This window comes from Dromaius novaehollandiae, chromosome 18 (genome assembly GCF_036370855.1).
Source record: "Dromaius novaehollandiae isolate bDroNov1 chromosome 18, bDroNov1.hap1, whole genome shotgun sequence".
Lineage (NCBI taxonomy): Eukaryota > Metazoa > Chordata > Aves > Casuariiformes > Dromaiidae > Dromaius > Dromaius novaehollandiae.
Genome location: NC_088115.1, coordinates 16,358,154 through 16,381,459, shown reverse-complemented (window position 1 = coordinate 16,381,459; position 23,306 = coordinate 16,358,154). Strand labels below are relative to the sequence as shown.

The 23,306-nt window shown below is 70.3% G+C and overlaps 2 protein-coding genes across 3 annotated transcripts; both read right to left on the bottom strand.

The window, feature by feature from the left end:
• Positions 1 to 1,725: 1,725 nt before the first annotated feature.
• Positions 1,726 to 12,726, bottom strand: TIMP2 (TIMP metallopeptidase inhibitor 2). Its single transcript, XM_064522881.1, has 5 exons — positions 12,312 to 12,726; positions 4,511 to 4,611; positions 4,296 to 4,404; positions 3,965 to 4,089; positions 1,726 to 3,798 (listed from the first exon to the last, which is right to left on the bottom strand). Exons 1-5 carry the CDS (start codon positions 12,436 to 12,438, stop codon positions 3,598 to 3,600), a joined length of 663 nt encoding a protein of 220 aa, XP_064378951.1. The 5' UTR covers positions 12,439 to 12,726; the 3' UTR covers positions 1,726 to 3,597.
• Positions 12,727 to 18,612: 5,886 nt separating this feature from the next.
• On the bottom strand, positions 18,613 to 23,070 carry CANT1 (calcium activated nucleotidase 1). 2 transcript variants are annotated; one of them, XM_026114259.2, is made up of 4 exons: positions 22,914 to 23,070; positions 20,182 to 20,821; positions 19,681 to 19,884; positions 18,613 to 19,160 (listed from the first exon to the last, which is right to left on the bottom strand). In XM_026114259.2, exons 2-4 carry the CDS (start codon positions 20,798 to 20,800, stop codon positions 18,790 to 18,792), a joined length of 1,194 nt encoding a protein of 397 aa, XP_025970044.2. In that variant the 5' UTR covers positions 20,801 to 20,821; positions 22,914 to 23,070; the 3' UTR covers positions 18,613 to 18,789. The 2 variants fall into 2 exon arrangements, with proteins under 2 accessions (XP_025970044.2, XP_025970045.2); XM_026114260.2 differs by lacking the exon at positions 22,914 to 23,070 and adding an exon at positions 21,327 to 21,462.
• Positions 23,071 to 23,306: the final 236 nt, after the last annotated feature.

Sequence of the window (23,306 nt, the reverse complement as noted above, 5' to 3'; positions counted from 1 at the left end):
TGCACGGCCCCATGGGGACCCCCGTGCACTGGCCCCCTTGCACGGTTCCCTTGAGATGCTCGTGCACCAGCCCACTAGGCCCTGCCAGGACCCCTGTGCACCAGCCCCCTTGCACGGCCCCATGGGGACCCCCGTGCATCAGCCCCCTTGCACAGCCCCATGGGGACCCCCGTGCGCCGGCCCGCTAGGCCCTGCCAGGCCCGTGCACCAGCCCCTCTGCACAGCGCCCTTGGGACCCCTGTGCACTGTGCCACTAGGCCTGCCGGGACCCCCGTGCACCGGCCCCCTTGCACGGCCCCATGGGGACCCCTGTGCACCAGCCCCCTTGCACGGCCCCATGGGGACCCCCGTGCACTGGCCCCCTTGCACGGTTCCCTTGAGATGCTCGTGCACCAGCCCACTAGGCCCTGCCAGGACCCCTGTGCACCAGCCCCCTTGCACGGCCCCATGGGGACCCCCGTGCACTGGCCACCTTGCACGGCCCTGCCGGGACCCCTGTGCACCAGTCCTGCTGGGATCCCCGTGCACTGTCCTACTAGGCCCTGCCAGGACCCCCGTGCGCCAGCCCCCTGCACAGCCCCACGGGGACCCTTGTGCACCAGCCCCCGTGCACGGCCCTGCCAGGACCCCCGTGCACCAGCCGCCTTGCGCAGCCTCACCAGGACCGCACGGGACGGGCGCGATGCCGCACGGGGATGCGGAGGGACGGGCGCGATGCCGCACGGGGATGCGGAGGGACGGGCGCGATGGGGTGTGGACGCTGCCGACACCTCGGTTGGCCGCTTCCCCCGCTCCCTCTTAAGGGGCGGGACGAATTATGACCCCATCCCCTTCTGTGACGTATTCGCCCGCCCCCCCGTTGCGTCACCTGGGCTCCGCCCACCTTCCCGCCCGCGCGCTAGTCCCGCCGCCGCGCCCAGCGCGCGTCCCCGTGCGCGCGTCCCCCGGGACCCCCGTGCACCGGCCCCCTTGCACGGCCCCATGGGGACCCCCGTGCACACCAGCCCCCTTGCACGGCTCCCTCGGGACCCCCGTGCACACCGGCCCTGCTGGGACCCTCGTGCACCAGCCCACTAGGCCCTGCCGGGACCCCCGTGCACCGGCCCCCTTGCACGGCTCCCTCGGGACCCCCGTGCACACCGGCCCCCTTGCACGGCTCCCTCGGGACCCCCGTGCACCGGCCCTGCTGGGACCCCCGTGCACCAGCCCACTAGGCCCTGCCGGGACCCCCGTGCACCGGCCCCCTTGCACGGCTCCCTCGGGATCCCCGTGCACCGGCCCTGCTGGGATCCCCGTGCACCAGCCCCCTTGCACGGCCCTGCCGGGACCCCCGTGCACCGGCCCCCTTGCACGGCTCCCTCGGGATCCCCGTGCACCGGCCCTGCTGGGATCCCCGTGCACCAGCCCCCTTGCACGGCCCTGCCGGGACCCCCGTGCACCGGCCCCCTTGCACGGCTCCCTCGGGATCCCCGTGCACCGGCCCTGCTGGGATCCCTGTGCACCGGCCCCCTTGCACGGCCCTGCTGGGATCCCGGTCGGCCGCTTGCCGGAGGCTTCCCGCGGTGCCGTCCCCGGCCGGTGCCCGTGCCCCAGCCCGCCCCGGGGCTGCCTGCGGCCAGGCCGGCCACGCGCACCTCGCCGGCGCGGTGGAAGAGCCGCGGCGACCGCAGCCTCGCGCCGCGCTTGGGGCGATTTCCCCGCGGGGGTCACAGGCAACGGCTGGCGTTTGGTTCGATAATACAGTTTATTGTCCAAAGACTGAATGTCCACGTATGAATTATACAAAGCATCAGAGACATGCACAGTCTGCTTGTCATTATTCAACAACTTTCATGTGTTTCCAGCACAAGAAGGTCTCAGACTTCAGATTCCAGCAAAAACATATTGCTCAAAAACCCCAAACGACCCCCCCCCCAAAGCTTTAAATTATGGCAGCAAGTTAGATACTTCTTACTTTAATACTCATCAAGCAAAGATTTGAAAATAACTATAATGTAAACTTTTTTTCTTTTCTTTCTTTTTTTTTTTTTTTAACGTTTTAAGTTGCTTGCACGGAGAAGGGAACGGAGTCAGGAAGGAAGCGAGCGGAGCCAAGAACCAGAGATATATAAATTAAAAAAGCCAATCCAGAATCCTTCATATCCTTTCCAGAGAAAGAGCAACAGCTCCGCGGCGGCTCTGCGCGGGGCCGGGCCGGGCGGCGGCGGGGGAGGCGGACACCAACTAACCTGCTAGTAGGAAGCGCCGGAGGAGTCAACCCTCCGCGGATTCGCTCACAGTCTTCCCGCTTTGTGTTGGAAGCGCCCAACGCAGAAACCCTTTACAAAAATAAGTGCAATTCTAACACCTAACGAGGAAATAAAAAAAATTACAGCACGGGAATGATACAGCCGATGGCAAAACAAATGGAAATATTAAACTCAGAGAGAGGCTACCAGCAGAGACAGGAGTAAATGTCACATATGATATAACCATACAGGAAGCAAACAGGAGTCTTACATGGGATTGATTAGAGGTTGGGTTCTTTTTTCCTTTCTTTTTTATTTTTTCTTTAATATGTTGAAATTGCCCAGACTGGTCCAGTACGACATCTAGAAACCTCACAGGGATGCACAGCATGAAAACGCCCCTGAAGTGGGTCCGCAGGGATTATTCCCAACACGCTCCCAAATCTGCTTTACGAGACCGTGTGCGCGTGTGCCGGCGCCGTGTCGCCGACGGACAACAGCCGCGCGCACGAGTGCCACTGCGACGTGAAAATGGCTCAGAGAAAGGGGACGGGGCGCGCGGGAGGGCTCGCCGGGGACGCGGGAGGGCTCGCCGGGGACGCGGGCGCTGCCGGGGCCGCGGCTGATGGGCAAACGGCCGCGAGCACCTCGCGACTGGGCCGTGGGAACTCCCCCCCGCCGCTTCCCGCGCCCGCCGCGGTGCCGCCCGCGATGCCCCGCGGGGCGCCGAGTTCCCAGCCCGGCTCCGGAAATCGGAGCGCTGAGCGGGTCCGACCCCTTCCCGCAGCGAGGGGCTTCGGCACCCGCTCCCCGGACGGGCGCCCACCTCCCCGCGCCGCCGCGGCCGGGCACCGCGGGAGCCCACTGCCACCGCCGCCGCGGCCCGGAGGGGCGACGGGGCCGGCACCCGCGCGGGGACGGGGCGCTCCCGGCCGCGTCAGCCTGCTCCCCGGGCCAAGGCAGCTGCACGGGAGCCGTGTGGCCGCGCAACGCCCCGGCGCAGAGCTTGGGCACGTCTTGCTGCACGCGCAGGGCCCCCCGGCGCGGGCTGGGTGCCGGGGGGGGACGCCGCAGGGTGCCAGCGTGCGGGGGGGCTGCGTGCGGCGGCGAGGGGACTGGTAGACCTGCTACGCAGCCTGGGGCGCTGCGCGGGGCTGGACGCGGCCGGGCAGCGCCTCGGCCCCGGCCGGGAGCAACCGGAGCGCCGCGGACGCAGGCTGCGTCGTGGGGCCGAGCGGGTCCCCGTGCCGCCCCGGGACCCGCGCGGGCCGGCGCGTTTTCATGCTGTCCCCAGGTAGTGATGTCAGTGTGGACCAGTCTAACATCTCACAGGCTTTTTCTACCGGCTACTGGACTGCGCTCGCTCGGCTTAGGGGTCCTCGATGTCGAGAAACTCCTGCTTGGGGGGGGCCATGCCGCGGTACCAGGCGCAGGAGCCGTCGCTCCTCTTGATGCAGGCGTAGTGCTTGGCCTGCCGCCCGTCCACGTTGTTCTTCTCCATGGCCCAGTCCGTCCAGAGGCACTCGTCCGAGGAGGAGACGAAGCAGGGGATGGAGAGGCAGCGCGAGATCTGCACGCGGAGAGACCGTCACCAGCCGCCCCGGCGGAGGGGGAGCCGGGGGGGGGAGGGGGGACACCCGGCGGCTCCCGCACGCGGGACACGGTGAACCCCGTGCAGAGCCCGCTCCCAGCCCGGCCATGGACCCCGGCGCGGACCCCGGCCGCCAGCCGCTCACCTTGCACTCGCAGCCCATCTGGTACCGCTGGTTGAGGCTCTTCTTCTGCGTGGGGCTCAGCGAGTCCCAGGTGGAGACCAGGTCGCAGAGCGTGATGTGCATCTTGCCGTTGCCCTCCGACTTGCCTGGGGGGAGGCCGGACGCGGCCGCTCAGCGCGTGCCCAGCCCCGGGGGGCAGCAGCCCCAGAGGAGGCCAGAGCAGCCCTGGGGGCAGTGGGTGCCGAGCAGGAGGAAGAGGAGGGTCCCCGCCGCCCTGGGAGCTGCCGTGCCCCTCGCGGGCGCCTCCCCAGGCCACGCAGACCTCCCCCGGGGCCCCTCCGCGCCTGCCCACCTGCAATGAGATACTCCTTCTTCCCGCTGGTGTCCAGCGGCCGGCCGCACACCGCCGTGGACGGAGCCGTGTAAATGAACTCGATGTCCTTGTCAGGGCCTTTAAACATCTGCACGGAAGAGCACGAGTGAGCGACCGCTGCTGCTGCTGCTGCCCCGCAGCTCTGCCCTGCCCGACCCGCACCGCCGCCCCGGCCCCGCACCGCCGCCCCGTACCTTGATCTGCTTGATCTCGTACTGGATTCTCTTGATCGGGTTCCCATATATATCGTTCCCCGAATCCACCTCTTTCGCAGAGACGGCCTTTGCTCGGATCACTGCAAGGGGAGATGCGGGGGGTTAGCGGGGTGGCACAGGGAGGCGGGGAGCTCGCGGCGGTGCTGCGGGTGCTCGGGGGGTGCAGATCCCAGGGGGGGGCCGGCTGCTCGGACACTCACGTCTCCCGCGCGAGGGCGGCCGGGCTGGACCGCTGCAAATCCCCCCTCTCCTCCCGGCACGGGCCACCCGCTGCGGAGCTGGCTGTCACACGCTGTCCCCAAGCACAGGGCCTGGCATGCGTGGGAAGGTGGAGGGCAGCCCCGGAGCAGGGGGGGATAAGGAAGGGTCACCCCCGGGACGGCCTGGCTCTGGCTCACTTCCCCCCGTCCAGCCGGTTGCCCCCAAACAGCTCCGGGCCGGACCCTGCCTGGGCTCCCGGTGCCCATCGTCCAGGCGGCACCCGGGCTCGGCAGGTCAGCCAGACCCCCCCCCCCGCCGTGTCCTGGGAGCGCTGCGGTATTTGTCCTGCTGTCATTAATTAAACCGGCCCCCGAGGGCCGGGGCGACCTGCCCCGCTGGCGCAGAGCGGCGCGGAGGTTCACCGCCGGGGACGGGCACCCTGCGCCCGCGGGGACGGGGCCGCGGCCTCCGCAGGACCGCATCCCCCCGAGGGCAGCGGTGCCGAGCGAGCCCCACGGCGATGCTCCCACCCCGCCAACAGCGGAGGGACCCCGAAGGCCGGGGAAGGGGAGAAACACGCCGGGGAAGGGGATCCAGCGAGCTCGCCGGCCGGCAGCCCACAGCACCGCAGCTGAGGGCGACGGACCCCCGGGTCCCCGCTCGGGGGCTGTGCACCGCCGTCCCGGGCGCACATGGCTCCTCGCCCTGCCGAGCCGCCCGCCTGCGGCACCGGGGCCGTGGTGCTGGGCAGCAGCGCCGGACCCGCCGTTTGGGACCCGCCCCGAGCGCCGTGCAAACGGGCAGGCACGTGAGCGCTCGGCACACGGCAGCGACCCTCGGGCGCCGGCGAGGCCCGGCCAGGCAGCCGGCGGCAGCCAGCTCACCCTTACTCACCAGCTCGGGACGCGGCAGCTGCCTCGGGGCCACGTTGCACCGGCCGCAGCCACGTGCAGGGCGCGGAGGGGGGGTGCGGGGGGGCCCTATCGGCTCGCAGCACTGCAAAGCCGTCCCGTGCATGGCGCGGGGGGCACGGGGGCACGGCGCGGGCATGCCTCTCCGCTCCCGGCCCCGCTGGGCAGCCCCGAGGGGCACCCGCCACCCGCCAGCGCCCCGCGCGCCGGCCCCGGGGCAGAGGCGATGCCTCCTTTAGCCCGGCGCGACCGGGCAGGCAGCCCGATGCCCTCTGCAAACTGCAGGGGCGAGCGGCGGGCAGGCCGACGCGCTATCCGCGCTCAAGGTCAGCGCCGGCCCAACACCACGTGGGCGCCAGCAAGCGCTGGCCAAGTTTGCCCTGGAAAGGAGCAGGTGGCCCCCAGCACGGGCAGAGGCCGCGGAGGAGGCTTCCCCGAAAGAGCCGCCCGCGGCGGGGGACGGCGCTGGGCTCGCTGCAGAGCTCCGGCCGGGCGCCTCGGAGCGCCCCGGGGCCGGTCCCCGGCCGGAGGAGCCCTGCCCGGCGAGCGCGGCGACGCGGCCGTCCCTCGCCCACCCGGGACGCGGTGCCCACGCGGACGCAGCCCCCCCCGCGAGCCCCGCTCCCCGCGCGCATCCCGGCGAGCCGCCGCTGGCCCCGCGGCTCCAGGCGTGGGGAATGGCTGCTGGTTCAGTGGGCTCCAGCCTTTTCCATTCACGTGCTGATGAATCACTTGACAAAAATGCAGCCCAATTCTAGGCGGATTTGTTCTGAACAGTGCGGCTTTGTGGAGGGGACGGCTGCTCGGCGCTCTCCCCGCCAAGACCCCGGCGGCGCAGCCAAGCTGCTCGCGGCGAGCCAGGAAGCCGAGCGGAGAGCAGGGCGAGCGGCGGGAGCCGGCGGAGGGAAGCCCGGGTGGGAACGCGGAGGCTGAGATCACCCCGGGACGCGGAGGCAGGGCTGGGGGGGGGGAAACCCCTCCGGGGGCTCCGAAACCCTCCCTCGGACCTCCCCAAATCTCGGCAGAGCCTGGCTGGCCTGGAAGCTCCGGACTCCCGAGGCCGGCATCGGCCACGGGGCCCTTCCAGCCCGGGCCCTGCTGTTGGGCCACGAGACCGGCACAGACCCGGCTTCCCACCAAGCCGAGCCCAAGGCTCCCGGCAAAGCCCCGCGGCCAGGCGCCGCGTGCCGGCCAGGGCAGGGCTGGGAACTGCCTCCCCGGCGGGCGAGAGGCACCCTGGGGTCACCCCTCCCGGCGGGACAACCCTCCTCCGCCCCGGGGCTGCAAATTGCGGCCAGCCCCCGCCGGAGACGCCGCACCGCTCTGGTAGCGGCTCCCGGCAAAGCGGCAAGTCCCCTTGTCCCCGTCCGCCACCCGCGGGGGTCCCGCTGCCCGGGGGGTGCAGGGCTCGCCCCCGCGCCGGGGCTGCCGGCTGGGGGTTTCCTGCCTCTGCAAGGGGAGAAATTCCAGCGTTTGCCTGTAACTCGCCACTGCACAAAAGCTGCTGCCTAAGCACGTCTCCGCTCGCAACCCGTGCCTCCGAGCGCCCCGGCCCCCCCGCGCCCGCTGGCTCCGGGTCTCCGGCGTGGGGCCGGGTGCCAAGCGCCTTCGATAACAACCCTCCCGACCTCACTGCCGCTGACTCAGCACCGCTCCGCAGCAGCCGGCCGCGGCCCGGCACCGGCTCCTCGCCACCTCTTCTCCCCGGGGAAGCGGCCGCGGAGAGGGGCCGGCTCCCTCACTGCAGCGGGGGGTCCCGGGCTGGGGGCAGCCCCACGGCGAGACCCCGGGGCCGGCGCTGTGGCCTGCCCAGGCTCCCTCCTGCTTCCCTTGGCTCAAGCCTGGCTTCTCCCGGGAGCTGCCACTTCCCCAGGTCCTGGGAAAGCGGCCGCTGCCGCTTTGCATCCACTCCGGCAGCCCGGGAGCCCTTCCCGGCAGCCCGGCTGGTGCAGCCGTCCCCTGCATGGCTCTGCTGCCCCACGGCCCCGGGACGCGGCTGCGTCGCGACCGGGACGCCGGAGCTCTTGGCCCTCCAAGCCCGGCGCCCCGCAGCAGGGCCCTGGCAGCACGGTGGCCCCTCCGCCGGAGCAGCCCCCCCGGCCGGGCGACACACACCCTCTCCGCGGCGCGTCCAGCCCTCGGCCCTGCCGACCGCCCTGAAACGCGCCGGCGAGGAGCTCGGTGGGTGTTCGCTGGGAGCCGAGCGGGAGGAGGTGGAAACTTGCCATCGCCACCAACCCGGGCTGGCCACGGCCCACGGCCCGCAGTGGGGGGGCCGCAAAGTCCTGGGGGAGCCCGCGGCAGACCGGTCCCCAAGCAATGCCCGCGTGAGCCAGGCCTGCCCGGGGACGGGTGAGGAAGGGCCCCGCGCGCAGGCAGGTCCGTGCTGGGCACAAATGGGGGGCTGTGGTGCCGCTCCGGGGGTGAAGCTGGAGGCAAAGTCACCCCTTGCCACAAAAGCCACCGGCATCTCCCGGCTCCGCACCCTGCGGTCCTGCGCCGGGTCCCGGCCACGGGCAGGTGCTACGGCAGCGGGTGCCCCGCTGGGAGATGCTGCCGCGATGCCGCAGGGAGACGCGGCCGCCCCGGGCCCCCCCGGGGATGGAGGGAGGCGGGTTTGGGAGCAGCGAGCTGCCACGGCGAGGCTGCGACCTCGGCACAGCCGCGGGCTCCGCGCGGTTGGGGATGCGGCGAAGCAGCACCGGGACGCTGAGTGCCGCCCGCCCCAGCTCCGGGAGGCAAAGCGGCTGCGTCCCCCCGCTCTGCCCCAAGGGACAGCACGGGGGGCCTCCCCCGGGGGGGCGCCGACCGGCAGCCCTGCCCCCGGGCACCCTGTCCCTGAGCCCCCACGGCCCCCGCCAGCCCCCCCCCGGCTGCCTGGGACACACCAGTGCCCGCAGGCCGCGGGAAGCGCTCCCAGGCCGAGTGGCTGGGGAACAAAGCGCCCTTCTCCGCCGGGGCGCTGGCAGCGGGCTGGGCGCGGGGGCGGGCTGCCAGCACTGCTCGGCCCCCGCCGCGGGCCCGGACGGCCGTCCCGGGTCACCGCAGCCGGCGGAGCCAGCGAAGCTCCCCAGGGACCTGCCGGCGCGGGGCACCCGCCGCCCCACCAGCGCCTGCCTAACCCCAGTCCTGGGGCAGAGCAGGGTGCTGCAGCCCCGGGGAGCAAGATGCACGCGAAGGCTGGGAGGGGATGCTGCGGGGACCGCGCTGCGCCAGGCTCCGGGCGCTCACGGCCCCTCAGGGCTGCAGCTGCCCGCACCGAGCCGGCAGCTCCCACCCCGAGCGATGCGCGGGAGGAAGCGCCACGCGCCAGGCCCAGCCGCGCGCCGGCCCCGGCGGCCTGCACGGCTGCTGCCGCAGGTTCAGCGCTTCCCCGCGCCGCCTGCGTCACCCCGCCGCGCTGACGGCTGCAGCGCGGGGCCCAATCAGCGGCGGCCCCGAGCAGTCAGCCCACGGCCCCGCCGCGTCTGCCGCGCCGGGAGGCCTCCGGCCGGGCGAGCTAAGCTGAGCGGCACGGCATGGCATGGCACGGCACGGCACACCGGCAGAGCACGAGCCCCGGCGCGGGGAGCCCCTGCGGGTCCTCCCTGGCCCCCCGCACGCAGTCCGTGCCCAGCCGCCATTGCGGCCGTGCAGAGCCAAAGAGGCGGCCGTGCCCCGGAGAGGCTCAGCATCGCCTCCTCGCCCTCCGCATCCGCGCGGCGCTGGCGGACCGAGGGGAAACGGCGCGGAAGTCATGTCCGCTGCGGCCCCCGGCCCGGCCGTGCCTCCACCCGGCAGCTGAGCATCCCCGGGCAGGCGGCCCGAGCAGAGCCAACCCGGCGGTGAGCAGCTGCCCGCGCCGCGGCACCTGGGGCCAACGGCAGCCCCGCACACACGGAGCCCGCCGAGCCTCGGGAAACCACCGCCCCGTCTCCCGGCCCGGGAAGCACGGGCACGGAGGGGCCAGGTCACTCGTTCCTGGTCACCCGAGCGCCAGTGACCCGGCTCCCGGCTCTGCAGGCACCCCGCGGCAGAGGCCACGCCACATCCCGCCGTGCCCCTCTCTGTAGCTGCGCCTGGAAACGCGGCTCTGGGTTCAGCACCGCTTGCTGCGGTGACGCTGGCCGGCGGCCAGGCCGGATGGCTCCCGGATGGCTCCCTCCATCCCTGCTGGCAGCCGGCAGTGCTCGGGAGCACCCCAGCACCGTGTCCTGCCCAGCACCATGCAGCGATGCCAAGCGCTGCCCTCGTCGGCCGGCACAGGGCGCGAGCAAGGGCCGGCAGCGCACAGGGTAGACTGGCGCTGGGAGCAGACTGGCGCTGGGAGCACGGGCACAGCGCCGAGAGCCCAGCTCTGCGGAGCCGGGACCCTGCGCCGTGCTCCCAAAACCCCTGGTCACAGCAGGCTGAACGGGAGCCTCGGGGCTCATCCATCCGCCCCGGCTCTCCGGGCACACCCGGCACCGTGGGACATCCACCACCTCGATGCTACGACATCTCCAGCGAGGGCTCAGCCTGGATGCAGCAGCTCCAGCCACCCCAACACAGGGGGGTCCTGGCAGCATCCCAGGCCCCCCCCAGCCCCCCCAGGCCACTGTCTGCTCCAGCGCCCACCCAAGGGCAGCGCGGCAGAGCAGCAACCCAGCCGGCCAAACGCTCCATCTGCGCAGGTGCCACCAGCACCGCAGCTGGGAGGAGCGAGACCTGGCCGGAGAGGAGGGGCGGGCGGCGCCACGGCCCCGAAAGCAGGGTGCCTGCCCAGGGAGGGGGCTGCCGAGGAGCCCCCCTGCTCTGGAGAGGGTCCTGAGGGAAGGCAAGAAGCGAGCGGAAAAGGCCAAGGATTAGAGGCTGCGGGACCTGGGCTCATGCTGTGTGGAAGAGGAGGCTGCTGCTTTCCCCCCGGGAGGGTAAACCCTGCCCTGCCGAGGGTCCGGGGCTGCCGGGCTGGTTGGGGTCAGACAGGACAAATAAAACGATCCACGTTTGCTGCCAAGGGGATGCAGGCTGGGAGCGGGGAGGTGCTTTCCCGCCGAGGGCGGCGCAGCCCCAGACGGCGCTGCCGGGGCGGGACGGGCGCCGGAGCCGGCCGGAGAGGCACCTGCCGCGGGGCAGCCCTGGCCCTCGCTCCGGCCCTCGTGGGGACCGCGGCGGATGGGGACCGCCGAGACAGACAGTGACTAAGCAGCTGAGTCACGGCGTGAGCCAGCACCCTGCGACGGGGCAGGAGTGAGTCACGCGTGCCCGGGAAAGCGGATCCGGAGGATGAGTGTGACAGGAGGCCCCTGCCCTGCGTGGGGGGAGCCAGCTGTGCGGAGACGCGGGGTTAAAGGGGCACCTCCGAAAACGCAGCGCTCCCCCCGCCTGGAAACCCCCCCATCCCCAACAGGCCTCGCGACGCCGAGCGGCAAGGCCAGGGCATGCGAGGCTGCAGCCAGCCGCGGGATTTACCCGCGCGGAGGAGAAACTCCGCAAGGAGGAGGCAAGAGGGGGCCTGGAAGGGGCAAGGGGAGCCTGGGAATCCGCAAGGAGCATCCCGGCTCAGCAGCGGGGGACGGGGCAGGGCTGTCCGGAGATTTGGGCTGCCTAAGTGTTTGGGAATGCTACCTCTCCAGCTGAGCCTGGGAACGGCCCTGCGAAGGAGAGCGTCAGGAACTGGGGCTGGCCTGTTTGTTTAATATGTTAAAATTTAATAAGGGCATTATTCATAGAAAGAGGAATCCAGATCCCAGCGCTGCCAAGCCCTCCCTTTCAGCAGCATCCAAGCCGAACAAAGTGGGATGGGGGAAAGGAAATGCCTGGAAATAAGGAACAGACGGGAGGTGACCGAGCCCGGCGCTGCTGGCTCTCTCGGGCAGGGTGCTGGCTCTGCGCTCAAGGCCGCTGCCTATTGCAAAGTGGCGCTTTGTGAGAGGCGGCACAGGAACAGGAGAGCTCTCGCCTCCCCCGAGGCTGTCAGCTCGCCGCGCTGCCACGTACCATCTTGTTTTAATCAAAGTTGCAACAGGCCGGGCTAATTTTTGTCCTCAAGGACGCGGCAGCGGGGAGCCGAGCCCCGGGACGAGGCCCCGCTCCTCCCGCCGGCCGCGGCGCGCTCCGGGCCCGGTCCCGGGCGAAGCGCGGGGCACGAGTGAGCCGGGGCCGGGGGCGGCTCTCGCTGCGGCCCCCGCGATGCCGCCCGGGCGCGGACGCCCAGCAGGGCCGCGAGGTCCCTCCGCGACGGCGAGACGCGCCGGGGAGACGGACACGCCCCGGACGGACGGACGGACAGCGAGGGCAGGCAGCCTGCGGGCCGCTCCGGCCGACACACCCCCGGGCCGGGCCCGCGGCGGCCCCGAGCCGAGCCGAGCCCAACCGAACCGCGCCGCCGGGGCAGGTGCCGCGGGGCCCCGGGGGCGGCCGGCAGCTCCCGCGGCGGCTCCGGCCGCCGAGCTCGGCTCCAGTCCGCCGCCGCCGGGCGGGTCCCCGGGCGAGCCGCTGCCGCCGAGCCGAGCCGAGCCGAGCCGAGCGCAGCGCACGGGGCCCGGCCCGGCCCGCGGCTCCGCACCAACTTTCCGCCCCTTCCGCCGCCGGGAAGTTTGCGCGCCCGGGCCGGGGGCGAGCGGGGGCCGGGCCGCGGCCGCGGGCGGGGTGGAGCCGGGGCGCGGGGGGCCGGGGACAAAGCGGGGGCCGCGGGGCCGGGCTCTCACCTACGTCCGCGTTGCAGAAAGCCTGTTGCGGGTGGATGGGCGAGCAGCTGCAGGCGTCGGCCGGGCGGGCCCTGCCGAGCAGCAGCACCGCCAGCCAGGCCAGCAGGCTGGGCAGCGCGGCGGGCATCTTGCGGCGACTGCAGGCTCAGCGACCCGGCCGAGAAAGCCTCATCCACCGCCGGGCCCGGCCGAGCCGCCGCCCGCGATCCGCCGCCGCCGAGCCGCCCTGCCCCGAAAGTTTGGGTCCGGCCGCCCCGGCGCCGCGGCCCCTGCGCGGCGTTGCGGGCGCTGCTGCAGCCGCTCCTCTCCGCTGCCTTCTATGGAGGTGTTTTCTTCCCCTGGCTGCCGCGAAGCCTCGCTTTTTAATGTGCTCCGGGGATTTGCTGCTCCTCCTCTGCATGGCACGGGGCCAGCCCGGCCTGCGCTCTGCTCCCGCCCCTCCACAGGATTCGGCTCCGCGCCGAGCTCGCCGCCCCCGGCCCCGCCGCGGCCCGGCCCCCGCGCGGGAACCGGCCGCCCGGGCTCCCCGGCCGCGGCCCCGGCTGCCCCGGCTCCGGCTCCCCCAGCCCCAGCCCCGGCCCCGGCCCCCCCGGCCCCGGCTCCCCCGGCCGAGCATCCCGCGCTGCAGCCCCGCCGCGCCCGGCTGCCGGAGCCCAGGACGAGCAGCCCCCGCGCCGGGGCCGGGCCCGGCTGCCCCGGGCCCCCCGCAGCCTCCCGGCCCGGGACCGGCCGCCGCTTCTCCCGGGCGCTGCCCTGCGACCGGCCTTCGAGGGCCAGCGGGCAGGGCCGGAGGCCACGGTGGAGTTAGGATGCCCGGTGCCTCTGGCGGAGACGTGTGCTGGGAGGGGAAGGCTGCGCGGGCAGGCGCAGGAGCCCGGCCCCAGCACGCAGACCTGGCACCCGGCCTGTGCTGAGCAGAGCAGTAAATTGCATGGGAGGGCTGTGATTATGTCTGTGCCCAAGCATTTCCTCTCCTTCTGGCTTCTCCAGCTCATCTCGTCCCGTCACCCGTGCCCCTTTGCCTGCTCTCCGTCCTCCGCTCCCACCATTTTCCCTTGGCTGGGGCACTGCCGGCCCTTCCCCTCCTTCGGGGCTGGTGTTGGCTGCAGCTCACCCCTGGGGTCCCGCGCTGCTTTGATGCACCCGCAGAACTCAGGCCTTCTCCCTCCCGGCTGACAGCCCTCTGGCCTGCAGCGCATCTCCAAAAACCCACCACCTTGTCCCACCCCAGCTGCATCACTGCAGAAGGCGTCGGGATGCTGCCGGCCCCGCCGTGCCTGTGCTCCGGAGCCCAGCGCGGCTGCACGAGCGTGCCCCCTCGCTCCGGGGGTCCCTGCTCTTCGCCGAAGCGGGCAGGGAGCCCAGCTCTGCCCCTGCACGTGGGGAGGGGGCACGCGGCGTCTGGGCACAGCCGAGCCGGGCTCCGCAGGCGCACGTTGGCAGGGACGGCCGGCGCTGTGGCCGCACAACCTGTTACTGGATCAGCGTCTGGCCGCAGAGCTGCCCTGCTGCGGCTGCTCGCGTTTGAAGATGTCGGAGCCTCTTGCCCTTTAGGATGAGAAGAAGCAGCGGAAACGTGGGCAGCCGTACCCGGTCCAAGCCCTGCCGGAGCCTGTGGGGAGCCGCGGGAGGTGAGCTGTGCAGAGCCTTTGGCAGCACTCGGCAGAGGTCCTGCCGGCCCAGCTGCCCCAGGCACCGGATGGCGGCTGCACGCCCTGTTCTCGCTGGGTTCGCATTGCTCGGAGGGCACCGCATAGCTGAGGGCCGGGAAGCCAAGGGACAGCGCGAACTAGTCCAGTTCCCAAAGCGGCAGGGGCTCACGGTGCTGCTGCTGGCGCCGTGCTGCTGCCCAGGGCCCAGGCACCTTCCCAGTCCCCTGGATCCCGCTGGCACGAGAAGCGAGACGGGGTCCTGCCAGGTGCCTGGGAAAAGGGCCAGTAGAGAGGCTCCGGACAAGCCCGGGGAGGCTGGCAGGGGAGCCCGGGACAGCCTGGGCTGGGGGGGGCACGGTGCTGCCCAGCGGGGCACGGGGCTCCCGGCCTGGCTGAGCCCAGGGGACCAGGACAAGGACCGCGGCCGGGAGCCAGGCAGGTGCTGCGGAGCCACCGGTCCCTGGGCCGGGGGGCCGGGGGGCCAGGGGGGCACAGGCAAAGCCAGAGCAGCCAGTGCAGCCAGCTGGGCAGGCAGCGTGGGGCTGGGGGGCCGCGGCCCCGGGTGACGCCGAGCGCCCTGAGCCCCGCTGTGTGGGATGCGGCTGCCCGATGTGTCAGGGAGCAGGTCCGGCCCCCGGGGAGAGCGGCCCTGCGGAGGAGACAAGAGCGTCCTCGCAGCCCTGAGCCCTGCAGTGAGTCATTGTTGTCTGGGCTAAACGAAAACACATGTCCGGCCTCATACGTGCTCCTCACTCAGCTCTCCGGTGCTGGACACTGTAAACAGGGGCGGGGGGGGGGGGGGGCGGGGATGGGAAGGGGCCTGCCTGGCCGAGCTCTCGGGAGAGGGCCCCCTCGCCCCCCAGCTCCCGTGGTCCTCCCACCCAGCTGCAGCGAAGCCAGCGCAGGAGCAGGCCCCTCTGCCTCCCTTTAGCTCTGCTGGTCCTTGTGCTCGGGTTCGGGCTGGGGTCCCAAGGCCAAAGGGGCCCCCAAACTGCAGCAGCCAGTCCCTGAAGTCCCTGCCCACGGGGCAGGACCATAACAGGGAGCCACGGCCTCAGGGAGACCCAGGCAAACACTCTGGCGTTGCCAGCTTGGGGCTTGCACGCTGTTATGAGGCGATGTGCTTAACAGGATGCACTGGGCTGCAAGTAGCACCCTCCGCTTTGAGCTGGTGGATGAAGAGCAGGTCTGGGGGTTTAGGATCAGAGAGAAAGGCTCTGCCCCTGCCTGCTCCTAGCTGGCAGCAGGCGCAGGTGCTACCAGCCTCCCGCGAGCCGCTCGGCCAGCAGCATCGCTGGCAGATGTCCCGGCGTTCCCCGCGCAGGGCTCCGCAGCTCCTGCGGGTGAGCAGAGCATCACAGCAGACCCATCCCGGTTTGGACAGCACCGAGGGCAGTGAGATGCCGTTCGAAGGAGGGAGAAAGACTGAGCCCACCAAGGCTTTGGGACCCAGGGAGATGAACACAGCAAGACCTGGATGGGAACGCCCAGGTCTGACCCCATGGAGAGGCTTAAAGAAGGGAGGGATACTGCACCAGGAGCGAGGCCAGCCGGGGCCCTTCCCCACGCCCGGGGCTGGGGGAGCGGTGCCTGCATCCCCTCACTGCCTGCACACCCGGTTCACACGCAGCCTTGCTCCAGAGCCGCCGCCGCAGCCGGGAGGGCACGTCTCGCTGGAGGAGGTTCACCGCAAGGCCTCCCTCTGCCTCCGCCCCGCGGCAGAGCCCCAACTGCAGAGCAGCTGGTTCAGAACAGGGGCTTCTCCACCCGGCAGCCAGGCCGCGGGCTGCCCGGCATCGCGCTCCGGCCGCACGCCCGTCTCCGCAGCCGAGGAGCCTCCCGCCATCGGGAGCGCGTGCGGCAAGGGAGCCCACACGGCGCAAGCGCTCTCCTCGCAGCTCAGCCACGAGCTGCTGCAGGCCCCGGCCCAGCAGGCGGGAGACTCCGGTGTCCTGCACTCTCAGCCACCAAGATCTGTGTAAATTCCTCCCACGGGGGTTGCAGGATGCAGCCGCTATTTCACAACATCCCTGGCAAGTGCTGGAAGAGCTCCCCGGCCAGCCAAGTCTGGAGACCGCAGCGGGGCGTGCTGCAAACACTGCCCAGCTGCTGCTGATCCTGCGAAGCCAAGCAGATGTTTCTAGCTCGCCCTCCTGTGCTGCGCGCCCTCGGAGCAGGTACAGCCGTGCCACCGTCCCCGCTGCTGCCCAGCACTGCAGGCCACGGCTTGGTGGTTTCAGCCCAGGCCTCTGGCTGGACAACAGCTCTCTCCAGAGCTGACAGCTCTCGATTTAGAGGCTCTTCAGATGCCTGAGCACTGCACAGACAAGGCAGGGGAGGACATGCACGGTCAGGGAGCTGTGCACCTCCTCTAGGTCCAGGCTGGGAATGTGGCGGGGCTGAGAGCAGAAAAGTGCCCACGTCCCACCCTGCCATGTCTGGTGGCCTCATCAGACAGACCCTTGGGTGCATGCTCGCTTCTCCTGGTTCTGCAGGCCCAGACAGATGTTCTGGTACCGCTGTGAACAGCTGGACGTGCAGCAGAAGCAGCCTGCAGCCCCCAGCCACTGCTGCCGGAGCACACAGGCAGGAAGGGGAGAGGGCGGCCACGGGGTCCGAACCCAGGGCTGCTCTGTCCCAACGCAGCCGAGCAACCAACAGAGCTTAGCACAGCTCTTACCAAGCCCCAGCTCTTATCCGGCCTGTGAGGCTGTTGAAAGCCTCTGCCTCGGTATTACTGGTAGTGGAGAAACTGCTGCATCCCACCCAGACAGCAGTGACACCATTGCACTCTCCTCCCACGTGAGACTTTCCCCAGAAAGCAATGACCCAGGCAGCTTGTTACCCCAGAAGTTACCAAACTGCTTACGGGAAAAAGGGAAGAAAAACTATCTACTTGGGAAAAAAACAGCCTGATGAAATCCTCCACAGCCGAGAAGTCCTGGCCAGTCATCTCCTGCCCTGGCAGTGACACCCTGCTGCTGCCCATGTCCCCACGACCCTGCCTGGTCACCCTCCTGATGCCAGGCTTTCCTCTCTTAGCAGTGACACCCTGCTGCGGCCCATGTCCCCACGACCCTGCCTGGTCACCCTCCTGATGCCAGGCTTTCCTCTCTTAGCAGTGACACCCTGCTGCGGCCCATGTCCCCATGACCCTGCCTGGTCACCCTCCTGATGCCAGGCTTTCCTCTCTTAGCAGTGACACCCTGCTGCGGCCCATGTCCCCACGACCCTGCCTGGTCACCCTCCTGATGCCAGGCTTTCCTCCCCAGCAGTGACACCCTGCTGCGGCCCATGTCCCCACGACCCTGCCTGGTCACCCTCCTGATGCCAGGCTTTCCTCTCTTAGCAGTGACACCCTGCTGCGGCCCATGTCCCCACGACCCTGCCTGGTCACCCTCCTGATGCCAGGCTTTCCTCCCCAGCAGTGACACCCTGCTGTGACCCATGTCCCCATGACCCTGCCTGGTCACCCTCCCAACACCAGTCTTGCTGCAGGGAGGAATGAGGCAGGATCCAGCAAGGCAGGGCTCCCATTAAGGACATTCCTTCCCACAAGGATGTTTCTCCCCATGGCTCGAGCATGTCCTCTTCTTGGGTGCTTGGGACACAGATAGGAAGCTCCCCTGGACAGCAGCTCTGCCACTTGCTCCCCTGGGATGCAGCTGGCTGCCGGGAGGCCCACAGGGCCCCGGGCCACATTGCCAGCACGGCTCAGCTCCAGGGCCCAAGTCAACCCCGCTTCTCCAGGTGCCAGGACCGGCTCAGTGCTCCGGCTGGCCGTCACCCCGCTCTCCACCCCCATAGAGCAACACCGCATGATGGGAAGAGCCGAGGAACCAGTGGCAGAAGGAGGGAGCTCAGTGGGACATGAGGCAGTTGGTGCTCCCCCCAGAAAGCACCCAAAGCAGCGGGGCGGGTTATTGCAGGTAAATGGATGGGAGCTCAGCCGTCCCCTGCCGAGGCTGTGGGCTGCTCCGCGCCAGGGCTCAGTCCCGGCTCTCTGCTAGTCACACATGTGCCCAGGGACAAGTCCTCCCGCCTGCAGTGGCGATTACTTGTTCTCTCCCTAACCTCCTCCACAAGCCCAGCAAACATCTGAGGAGGCAGTAGGTGCTGCTCCCTCCCCAGGCGCACGGTCGGGGAAGGGTGCGCAGTGTGGGGACAGTTTAGGGAAAAGCCTAGGCACTGCTGTAAGGACAGGGAGGCTCCTGAGAGCACCCAAGTGAGCAGGGTCGAGTCTCCCCCGGGCACAGCGATGGCCCAGTGAAACAGCACAGGGATGCAAGGAAGATACCTTCATCGCAGGCACCATGGACTGGACAGGGGAGATCAGGCTCCAGATCATGGCAGCGTTCCTGGAACTCAGACTTCCCTTTGCCAGAAACCCAGAGCCCAGGCTGTCATCACAGAGCCACCAACTCACCGCAGAGGGTTTCTGTTGCAAGCAGGGGCTGGGCTGCGCGCTAACGGCTGCAGCACGGGCTACCCCGGGGGAAACCGTGCAAGGGAACTTCGCTATCTCATCTCCTCTGGCAGCGGGGGGCCCTGGGCTGGGGCCCTGCAGGCCGGCGGGAGGCTGTGAACACCGTGCGGTGACAGTCCTTTGCCACCAGGTGCCACTGCCGAAACACTCGCACCACGCGTGCTGCAGCGAAGCCAACGCTTTACAGGAGGTGCCAAGGCCAACTACAGAGCTGGGAGGGCTGCAAGGCGTCCCTCGGCTTGCTGGAGCCGGACGGGGAGCCCAGGGGCACGCGCGCCGGGCCCTGCTAGCGGCACCCTGCCAGGCCTCCCTCATCCCTCCAGTCCAGTGCAAAAGTCTCTTAAATAAATTCAATGCCCTCGTATTTCACGCTCCCAATTTTGGTCTCGGGCAGGAGGAAGCGCCCGTCCAGAGTAAAGGCCATGATGTAGCTGGCAATCTTGCCATTGTCCTCTTCCGATTTCAGCGCCACAATGATCTGGTCGTCTGTGTCCGGGATGAATTTGAAGGAGGAGAAGCCGTGGGTGGGGACCACATCACCCACGTGTCCTACCGTGACATCCCCAAAGTCCTGGGTGGAGCTCAGCAGCAGGTTGGTGCCCCGCCGCTCGTCCGCCTTCTCGTTGTAGCGCTCGTGGCTGGCGCGGCGCGGCAGGAAGAACCAGCGCTGCAGGGTGTCGCTCCAGGACGCCGACTCGTGGATCAGGTAACCTAGGGCAGGGGAGCAGCGTGTGACAGCGCAGGGCAAGCACAGCACCCCACGAGGCCGAGCAAGCACCCAGTGCCGGCGGCGCTGGGGCAGGACTCTCCCCACACCAAAAGCGCATGCGCGGCTAGGGAGCCAGAACCACGTACAGGCTCACCTGCCAATGCTTCCGCCGCCTCCCGCGCTGCCGCCCAGTGCTGATGTCCCAGCGCGGCGAGCCACATCCCACCCCTCCCAACGCCGGGCAGGGGGCACCCCCCGGCGCTGCCTCCTCCGCCCGGGGACCCAGGCAGCCAGACGCAGCGCTGGCTGAGCCATCCTGCGCTGCTCGCGGTACGGACAGAGCGGAGAGGCCTGCGGACAGGGCCGGTTCTCGCCTCCTCCGCCAGAACGTGGGAAGGCTCGCTCAGGCCTCTTATATCCTCTGGATCTCACACCAGTCCCCATATCCACGCGCAGATCCAGGCCATGGAGCCCACACAAGGTGTGGGGCACGCAGCAGCGGGAAAGAGCCTTGCTTAGTACCTGGGGGTCGGATCCCAGCTGCGGCCCTCAGCGCGTTGTAGTTCGCCACCCAGTTCTCGTGGCCCACGTCGCCTTTGTAGCCGATGACTTTCACCCACTCAGGGTTTTCGTTCACCACCTCCCCCGTGGTCGTGGTCCACTCCTTGCCCAGTCCTCCCACGTAGAGGTGTTCGTCTTTCACCGCCAGCCACTCTGCCTTGAAGCCTGCAGTGGGGAGAACAGCATGAGCCGGGGGGGCTCAGCAGCACACAGACGTTAGACTTCCCCACGGCTCCCCGCTCCCGGTTCCCTGACCACCGCGCAAGACGGCTCGGTGCTGGAGCCTCTCCAGCCAGGTGGTCCCTGGGCAGGCATCGCCCTCCTGACCAGGCCTGTGGTCACAGAAAAGGCGCATCCCACCTCGGCACGATACAGAGGGCCAGAGGTTTCACTGCTCGGGTCTGCGGGGTCTCCCCTGCCCAGGGGCAGCTGGCTGGGCAGGACAGGGCAGGGCAGGCTCACCTTTCCCCACAGTGCCGTCCCCGTCTGAGAGGATCACCCAGGGCACCACCTTGGTGCCCTCGATCTGGTAGACCACGCCTGTGCGGTCGTCCACGGAGTACAGCTTCCCGTTGAAGACGACCAGCTCCGAGAGCTCCATGCCCCTGCCCTTCTCAGCCAAGTGCGACTGCAGCACGCTTTCGTCTTCGTCCCATTCCACCGTCACGCTGTCCCCACTGTCTGACAGCACCAGGTAGCCCTTCTTCAGGTAACTGAACCAGGTGTGCTCCTCAGAGCCCCGCGACTGCGTGTCCAGGTCCGCAATGACCCCGATGCGGTAACGCACGCCCTCGGGGTTTCTCTGGGGTGGGGACAGTGGGTAGGTGTCATTGTAGCGGTCCCCTGCCTGCAGGCTGAGCCGCCAGTTGTGGGGATTGGGCGGGATGGGCCGTGCCGGCGAGGAGCGGTGCAGGCAGAGCAGCAGCAGCACGAACGCCACGCAGGCCGAGGACAGCACGATGGCCTTCCAGCGCAGTCGGAAACGGGGGTCGGCACCCTTGGTCATGGACGCAAGGACAGGAAGGCCACCCACGCTGATCCGGAGCGAGCTCATAGACTCATCGCAAGGCGGGACGGGCATCAGACTGGGGGCGAGGAGAACCTGGCAGCGGAGAGGAGAGGTGGCAGGTCAGAGCGCTAGAGCCCGGTGCTGCACCAGGCTGCAAGGCTTGGCCGTGCCCAAGGGAGAGGCGAGGGGCCCCGCCGCCTATTCTGCAGCAGGAGAAGGCACTGCCGCTGCACGCTGAGGAGCTGTGCTGGAAGGAGAGCCTAAGCACGGGTACTTTGCCCAGATCAGCATCCCGAGGGACGCGTCCTGCTGCAGCAGCCCTTAGCTGCTTTTAGTCCCTTCTCAGCCTCCCCCCCTGCACTCCCAGGTCAGGAGGAGCCCGCGCACGCTGCTGCACAGCCGTTCTGGCTGTCCTTGTGCACGGTGAGCTGCAGAGCATCCTCTGCCTGCCCAACGGCCTGCGGCGGGCCAAGGCACCCTGCTCTGGGGTGAGCCCCAGGGGTCCCAGCTGAGCCCTGCTGAGCAGAGGCCCTGCGCGGCCCGGAGGAGGAGGAGGTTCTTGTTTGTGGGAGCTCCTCTGCTAGGCAGCAAGAACAACCTTTGCCTCCGGAGCGGCTCACTCGCACAGATCCACGCCCTGGCCTGGTCCTGTGGCCGCGCTGGAGCCAGGCCTTGCCCACGAGTGTGTCCCCGGCGCCCGGCAGGGACAGCGAGGAGCAGACGTGGAGACGCGTGGCAGCTCCGCCCGAGCAGGATGCCTGCGCCTGAGCAGGAAGCACAGCGCACAGGTCCAAGGGACACACGCCCCAACCTGCCCGAGCCTTAAAGCTGCAGCAGCCCCCTCCCTGTCACCCCCTGCCCGGCCAGCCACGGTCACGCCGTCTCCTCTGGGCAGGAGAGACGCACGGGGACCTTCAGCCTGCCCTGGGCTGTGCCTGCCACCGGGCTGATGCACCCAGGCCGCGGAGCCAGCAGTGCCTCACCTGCCACGTCCCTCTGCATCACCCAAGCAGGGACGTGGCAGCTCCCGGGGCTCCTGCAGCTGGGGCTGCTCAAGGTGCGGGGAACAAGCAGCTTCCCTGGGACTGGAGGCTGCCCCTGCCCCAGTACCAGCCGCTCTCACTGTGTCACGCAGCGCGGGGAAGGGACGCCCTGCCGGGCCGCCATCCCTCAGTCCGGGGCTACCAGAGGGCCCCCACGGCCTGGGCATCGGGGGTCCCAGCACCCCCCTCCTCTGGCCCTGAAGGGCCAGTCCCCAGCTGCTGTGGGCCCTGAGCGTGGTGCTGGGCACGGCCGGGGCACGGTCCGGGCTCCCCGCAGGCGGCCGTGCCGTGGGGCTCTCAATGTGCCTTTCAGGCAGCCGAGGTGCAAACAGAGACTCCATTGAGTGTGGGGGGCCGAGCGCCGGGCAGACGCGTGCGCTGCCGGCCACGGCGGGGACACGGGCGCGGAGCCGGCAGAGCCCGTGTGGGATAGCTGCCTGCCGCAGGGCAGCGGGAATGCCGCGGTACAGCGAGGGGCAGAGCCCCAGGGGGAGGGGAGCACCCCCTCCGTCCTGCCTGGGACCCCGGGACGCCCGCCCTGAGCGGGGCCCTAGGGGCCCCCAGTGCACCGGCCCTCATGGGGGGCCATGGGGACCCCAACACACCTGCCCCAAGCACAGGAACCCCAATGCACCCACCACAAGCACAGCGATTGGGGTGCCCCAATGCACCTGCCCCGAGCGGTGGGACCTGCCCTGAGCAATGCATTTGGGGGGGCCTCACTGCACCAGCCCTCAGCCTGGCCATGGGGATCCCAGTGCACCCACCCCGAGCAAAGCGTTTGGAGGGGCCCCAATGCACCGGCCCTCAGCCTGGCCATGGGGACCCCAAGGCACCCACCATGAACAAGGAGTTTGGGGGGGGGTCCCAATGCACCCAGCTCAGCACAGCCGGGACCCCCCCTGCACCCGCCCCTGGGACCTCTGAGCACAGCCACGGGGACCCCCCCAACGCGCCCCCCCAGCAGGGCGCTGCGGCCCCCCAGGCACAGCCAGGCCCCCCCGGTGCCCCTGTCCGGGCCCCAACGCCCCCCCGGGGCCTCCCCACACTCCCACCCCGGGCCCGGCCGCGGCAGCCCCCACTCGGCCCAGCCGCGGCGGCCCCGCGGCCCCCCTCGGCCCCGGCCCGGGGTCCCCGCTCACCGCGGCGCCGACGAGCGCTCACGCCGGCCTCCCCCGCCGCCGCGCGCAGCCGCCAGCGCGGACTACCGCTCCCAGCGCGCCCCGCGCGCCCCCACGGCTCCCGGCACGGACCAAAACACCTCCGCGCGCGGCCGGGGGCTCGGAACTACAATTCCCAGCAGCCCCGCGCCGCCCCCTGCCTGCCCCGCCCGTGCCCGCCCAGCCGCGAGGCCTGCTGGGGGCTGCAGTCCGCCCGCGCTGCCACTGCCTGCTGGCTTGGGCCTGGTGGGGCCTGCTGTCCCCGCCGGGCCCCGGGGTCCCGCCGGCCGTGCTGGCCCTGAGCCGGCTGGCGGTGCCGGGCCCGCTGCAGAGGGGCACGCGTTGTGCCCTGATGGTTTCCACCCCGTCCTGCTC